General features: G+C 44.6%; 1 protein-coding gene across 6 annotated transcripts in view; it reads left to right on the forward strand.

Moving 5' to 3' along the window:
* Positions 1–6744, forward strand: part of peak1 (pseudopodium-enriched atypical kinase 1) — a 64102-nt gene extending 57358 nt beyond the window's left edge. For all 6 annotated transcript variants that reach the window (XM_061823453.1, XM_061823454.1, XM_061823452.1 and 3 more), the window contains 2 exons: positions 1691–2469; positions 3032–6744. In XM_061823453.1, coding sequence (XP_061679437.1) covers positions 1691–2469; positions 3032–4387 — 2135 coding nt within the window. In that variant the 3' untranslated portion in view covers positions 4388–6744. The remainder of the gene's footprint in view (positions 1–1690; positions 2470–3031) is intronic.
* The last annotated feature ends 127 nt before the right edge of the window (positions 6745–6871 follow it).

Raw genomic sequence — 6871 nt, forward strand, 5'->3', positions numbered from 1 at the left:
AAGAACTAGTGAACATGACCCAAAGATAGTGACAACGCACGACTTCACTATGAACCCAGAGAGCATTAATCAATCCTTTTCTTCCAACTGAGAACAATTGCCTGAGGTGATAATGGTAAAATCGCTTCGCATGTTTGTGGTTTTTTTAAAAACTGAAAAAAATCCTTTGCTATTTGGTGTGCATGTTTGATCACATTTCACTGATCGCATGTAAGTCTTTGACTCTCTCACTTGTTAATAACTGAGCATCAAGCAGTGGGAGGCACAGCGCTTGCCGCCTCATTCAGGGAGCAAGCTCCAGTTTTAGTGGGAGCTCTTAGCCTGTCCGTTGGCATCAGAGGCCTCTCTGGGATAGAAAAACAGAAACATTTCAGTGTCCCTGCATTTCTCTTAAAACTGGGAGACGTCGGAGGGCTTGAGGTAGGCTTGTTTGTCAATTGAATGTGGTGTGTTCATCCCTCATTGCTCGTGTTTTTGTTTTTTTTGCTTGCTTGCTATTAGGTGTTGTGGTAGTCATTCGTTCAACCCTCCCACTCATATTTTATCGCCTTTATCTTGGTTTTCATGTTGGCAGCGTGCGACCGAACTCCAGCAACAAGTCCCATCACGTCTTAATGCTCTATCGTCTGCAGTGGGTTTTATTTGTGATTGGTGAATAGATGCTGCTAATTTGTGGATTCAAGTATAATAGCTTCAGTTATCGAGGTATTTTCCCAAAATAACTTTTATAGATAACAGATTACTGTGTTTTTTTTATATTTAATGAACATGCTCTCGTTTGGTCAAATCTGAATCCATTTGTACTACTTCAATGTACACGTACACGTGTAAAAAAAAAAATAATAATAAAATAAACCCAGTGAGTATATACTGCAAGTCAAACACAGATCTCAGAGTGGAAGGCATGGTTGGATTACCGCAAACCCATTAAACATATTCGTTCCAGGGAGGATTAACAAGACCGATTTACTTCACCCTGACTGCTCTGTCTTAAGGCTTCCACTACTTTGCTCATATGATGGCCAACACGTGAGGAGCTCTGTCTAATAGTAAAAGGCTAACATGATTCCAGAGTGTGATGATGGGAAAATTATCTCAGCAGCCCCCGTCTTACTCTCAAATAACTGGGTGTGACAAGGTTTGTTTTTTTTAACAGATTTCTATACTTTATATCAGTTCATCTTTTCTTCATCTTATCAGACAATTGTTTTGGATCATCTGTCTGTCTGACACTCACATCAGTCTCACCAAATCACTTCCACCAACACTCCCTTCCATAAAAAAAAGGTCCCTATTTCAAGCCATTCCATGCTGCCTCTCTAAGCCTCACTGCAGACCAAGAGTGCATCTTCAGTCAAGTAGAGGGTGTAGAGAGGGACTTGTGTCCAGCTCCCACACGTTCCACCCCCGGCAACCTCCTGTCAAGCCAAATGTCATGTGAGGTTAGCTCATCACTCCTGACATCAGCTAAGAGGAATTACTTGTCCTTCATTTGTCATATTAGCTTTGGTGGCTTCTGCCAAGTTTAATTTTCATGTGTCAAACTGCAGGAAACTCTAAAGGTGTGATGTGTATTCCCCCCTCCAAATCCAATCCAAAAATCAAGTATAGCTTCCTGGGGATAGAAACATAACTTGTTGGCAGTGAGGAATAAATTATAATTATCTATTGACGTTCTCTTCTCCTATAGGTCAATCTAGAGCCAACATGATCCCACTTAAGCAACCACGCAACACAAAGGCATCTAATGATACACTGGCGTCCATTGACCTTGAGGGTCTAGCCGAGCAGCCGGTACCCAAGTCCACTCCGCCTCCCCTGCCGAAAAAGGTAGTCCCTCGCTCCATCACAGAGCCCAGCTTGGCTGCCAAAGAACCCATCCAGGGAACCTTTAGACCGAGGGCAGAGGCCAAACCTGGCGGCACCAACCTGAGCGTTGCCAACCCGCTTTATGACTTGGACAACACCTGGGAGACGGCGAGTCAGAGCTCCTCAATTAGTACCCATGATCAGGAGAGCTGTGACTCCCTGGAGCGGCCATCTGTCGCTATAAGCAAAGCCCGCCCAGCTAACAGCATGTCTTCGTTGATGTCACAACCGAATGTAGCTTCTGCCGTCTCCAAAGAGAGCAAAGTCTACCCGAGCACCGAATCTCTCACTGGGAAGAATCGCAAAACGGGACAAGGCTCTGCCCCTCCCAAGCATTCAAGGCCCGCTCTTTACCGCGGTCTGGACAGCTGGGACGAGGTGGTTGGCAGGATCAGGGGCCTCCACACGGACACTCTGCGGAAGCTGACGTCCAAGTGCGAGGATCGTTTCATGGCTGGCCAAAAGGATCACTTGAGATTCGACACCGACAGCTGGTCCAACTTCAGGCTGACCACTGGGAAACCTTGCTGCGAGGCTGGGGACGCAGTTTACTACACCGCTTCGTACGCCAAGGACCCACAGGTCAACTATGCCATCAAGGTAAAATATTTATGGATCTATTGCTATATACTTTAGAATTGGTGCATCTGATTTGGGATTGCAGTTTGTGCAAGAGAAAACCCTGACCGGATTTATTATGTATTGACCAAGAGCTGCGTTCTCGTGGCTTTGTGTGGTCTGCAAGATACAAAACAGATAGGAATGGTATCATTATTCATAGCGGATATGAAAGTCTCTTTGCTCCAGAGCCTTTCAAAGCTTTGCTTTTCTGTTAACAGAAGCCTCAAGAGAGTTTCTCTTTTTTTTTTTTTTTTATCATGCTCACACAAATGTCCGTTTCCTCATTAGACTTTCCCCCAACTGTCTATTTCTATCGTACTTATTTGAGCTCACTGCCTCGTGATATTTTTGTAATGAGGCTGGTGCTGATAAATCCACAGTAAATGTGAGACTGACACAAAATTTGAAAGAGCAAAACACTCTTCTGTGGTTAACCCTGTACAACACACTTCATAAAATACTAAGTTAAATATTTGAGGCATGATAAAGGTCTGTCTTAATCACTTTAAAGAAAAGGTGAACAATTTATTTGTTTTCGCAGATCTGCCGAAGCAAAGTCAAGGAGACCCGGCAGCAGTTTTTTCACAGCCTGGCCGTCAGGCAAAGCCTGGCCTTGCACTTCAACATTCAGCAGGACTGTGGACATTTCCTGGCTGACGTCCCAAGCAGCATGCTCCCTTGGGAAGAGGAGGAAGAAGAGGAAGAACCGCAGGAGGAACGGGATGAGAAGGAGAACAGAGATGGGTTGAAAGAAAGAGACGTTAAATCAGAAACCAAATCGACAGAATCCAGACATCCAAATGGTGAGTTAGAAGAGACCTCGGCTGGCGTTGATATGAGTGCCGCAGGTCGGTTGAGGAGCCGAGTGGTGGTCATCACCCGTGAGGTCCCTTTCCAGACGGTTGCCGACTTCGTCCACCAAGGCGTGTCCCGCCACATCCAAAACCCGGACCTGTATGAGCGTCAGGTGTGCCTCCTGCTGCTCCAGCTCTGCTCGGGTCTGGAGCACATGAAGCCTTATCATGTGACGCACTGCGACCTCCGTCTGGAGAACCTGCTGCTGGTTCATTGCCAACCCGCCAACCCAGGAACAGCGGGCGCTGTCGAGACCAACAACAACAGCGGCTGCAAATCTGCCAGTGACGCCATTGCCAACTCCCCCTGCCCCGCCCGCCTCATCATCAGCAACTTCTCCCAAGCGAAGCAGAAGAGCGCTCTCATGACCACCGACCCCGGGACTCTGCGAGACCAATCTCGACTGGCCCCGGAAATTATCACAGCCACTCAATTCCGAAAGTGCGACGAGTTCCAGACTGGGATTCTCATCTACGAGATGCTCCACCGGCCGAATCCCTTCGAGGAGACGCCGGATCTGAAGGAGCGAGAATACACCTGGGCGGACCTGCCGCCACTACCGGTCCGATCGCTGTACTCACAGGGCCTGCAGCAGCTGGCGCGTTTATTGCTCACCGTTAACCCTTCTGAAAGAATCCGCATGTCCGAGGCCCGGGCCTGTCTGCAGTGCTTGCTCTGGGGACCCCGCGAGGACTTGTTCCAGGCTCTGGGCTGCGGCAGCAACTCTGGATCCATGTCGTCTGCCACCTCCAGCCAGCGCCAGGCGACCCTCCAGAACTGGCTGGACTTGAAGCGTACGTTAATGATGATTAAGTTCGCGGAGCGCTCCATGGACTCTGCTCGTGGCGTAAGCTTGGAGGACTGGCTCTGCTGCCAGTATTTGGCCTTTGCTTCCACGGAGAGCCTGAGCCGGGTAGTGCTCATCCTGCAGCAGCCACAGATGCATCCCCAATCCCAGAACCAAAACCAGTCTGTCCCCGCCGGGCATAACCATACTCATTTAACGCACGCCTTCCACCGAACTCAGTCGCAGCCCCTCTGAGCTTCGCTAATGAGTCGTTTCCAAGGCAACAACTCCCCCCTCCTCCCCTGTCTGGTCCCCACACTGATGCTATTGTTTGGTGTGAGCTATTAGCATCATTAGCGCTTAATGTGTATATGGGTAAAATTTTGCAGATTCAACATCATCAAGAAGATGGTTTTATATTAAATGAACACAAACGCTTCCCAACATTTCCACAATGCTATAAAAGTAATCGAGTAAGATTTGGGCAATTAGCAATGGAGTTGCTCGGATTTACACAGGTTCAAAAGTAGTCATTTGGCTTTATAAGAGGCCAAAATAAATGCAGGTTTTCGTCTTGAAAATTAAGAGGTTTTACAAAAATGCGGCTGTTACCATTTCTTCTCCAATAATTTCCTTTTTTCAACTTGGACAAAACGGTCATATCTCGATTGCTTCATATCCAATGGGTGAGTAGAGCTTTTACGGCACCTTTATGGCATTTTCTCGAGCTGACATTTATTTTTTACCATTTTAATTTTGAATAAAATTGTCTGGTTAAAAAAAAATTGGCGGGATTACTGAAAAACATTTGCCTACAGAATAAATGAATAATTCAATTTCAAGACAGATGAAGGGAGAGCGACTATTTAACCGTGAGCTAAATGGTAATAAATAAAATGAAAAATACGATCCATCATTTGTTGGTGTTGAGGAAGCCAAAGAGCTGCCACAAATTGTCCACTTACACAGTGACAAGAAGGCATTACAAGACTGAAGTTTACGATTTTGTCCGAGACGAGCGAGTGATTTATTAGCGACGTGAAGCTTTTGTTTTAGTGCTTTTTAAAAAAAAAAAAAAAAATGTCAACACGATGAAATCCTCACAGTTGTTGTAACATATTTTAAAACATTTGTGCAGGCGATTGACAGTCGTCAAAGAACGTTTACTCAGTTGTTGTAAAAACGGGACATGACTGCCCGAGCTGTTGTTTTGGCCTCTTGTTGCAGATTCTTTGGATTCTTACAATAGTTTAGTTGCACATAATTTCAGAATTCTCACTGTGGACAAACAAAAGGGATTTTTTTTTTCCTGGACTAGACTGCAAAACTTGTTTTCACCAGGTTGTTTTGGGAAAGGTTCGGCAGCATAGGCGCTGAGCCAGCGGTGCTCGGATGTTCCATCTCATGGGCTCGGAGTTTAATAGGCGGCATGTAGAATGTAAAAAAAAAAATAATAATAATAATAAATAAAATAAAATGGCGGACTGAGGTTCGGACATTTCAACCGATGAACCACTTGTTTCCATTCCACAAGGACGCCTGATCGCGCTCATACTTGCCCAACGACTGTGAGTGGAGAACCTTACGGTGCCTGTGGACCATACCGTGTTTGATCTGGCCTGCCGTGCAGTTCAAATAGAAATAAAACAGGAACATTTATTTAAAAAAAAAAAAAAAGCCCCAAAACACTATATCCGGGATCCCTCATAATATAATCAATATATTTTTTTTTTGTCCTGACCCTCAGAGGACTTCACCACCACTGACTTTGCGTCAACTCGCACATACATGGGTTCACACTTGTGGTTAGCATGCCTTTTATTCAACTCGACTCAGTGTAATTTTTTTTTTTTTTGCACATCAAAAAAAAAAAGTAATCTGACATCAAAACTGACATTAACAAAACACTTTTATTATTCTGCTTTGTTTTCTTTTGGTGGGATAAAAGTTTTTCCTTCAGGGGGAATGTTATTTTTGCTGAATGGATGGACGGGGGGGGACACACAACAGGTGTGCAAAGGATTGGTGTACTGAAGAATGTCTGGAGAGCACTGGTGGCTATCCTTGTATCTAGAGAGTTAAGCCTAAATATATATATATATATATATATATATATATATATATATTAAAAAAAATCTATTTTAATCCGCTATTTTGTTGAGCACCTAAATAACATTTTAACCTTCGGTGAAACTTCAGTGTTGTAAGAGTAAAGCCCATTCAAATGCAGTTGGCTGTGCAAAGTGAACACGTCTCTGTTAAAATATTGATGTTAAAAAAAATAAACAACATGAAACCATGAACATTATTTTTAATAAGTGTAACTACTATTAAATACAGCATCCCTTCACTGATCCTGAATTCTCTCAGCTGCCTGAGGTCCCTTCACTAAGGTTCTGTTTGCAAGTCTTGGAAGGGATGCCCCTTTTTTTTTTCATTTTTATTTTTTTTTAAAATACATATTCCGTCATAGTGTCAGCAAATGCCTCCTGATGCCGGTGCAAGGCTACAGGGATCTCTCACTACACATGTGCCTGTCAGTGCGCAGAAAATATATTGACACCTTGTCAAGTTTTCTGTTTTCAATTTTTTCCCTCCCCTCAGGTGCTGTCATGTTTAAAAAAAACAAATTAGAAATACAAGATGCGACCACAGAAATCTCCCCCCCCCCCCACCCGCACGGTGGATCAGCTGGTGAAACGTAGGCCTCACAGTTCTGAGGAACTGAGTTCGATCCCG

Source organism: Syngnathoides biaculeatus, chromosome 6 (assembly GCF_019802595.1).
Source record: "Syngnathoides biaculeatus isolate LvHL_M chromosome 6, ASM1980259v1, whole genome shotgun sequence".
In the NCBI taxonomy this organism is placed as follows: Eukaryota; Metazoa; Chordata; class Actinopteri; order Syngnathiformes; family Syngnathidae; genus Syngnathoides; species Syngnathoides biaculeatus.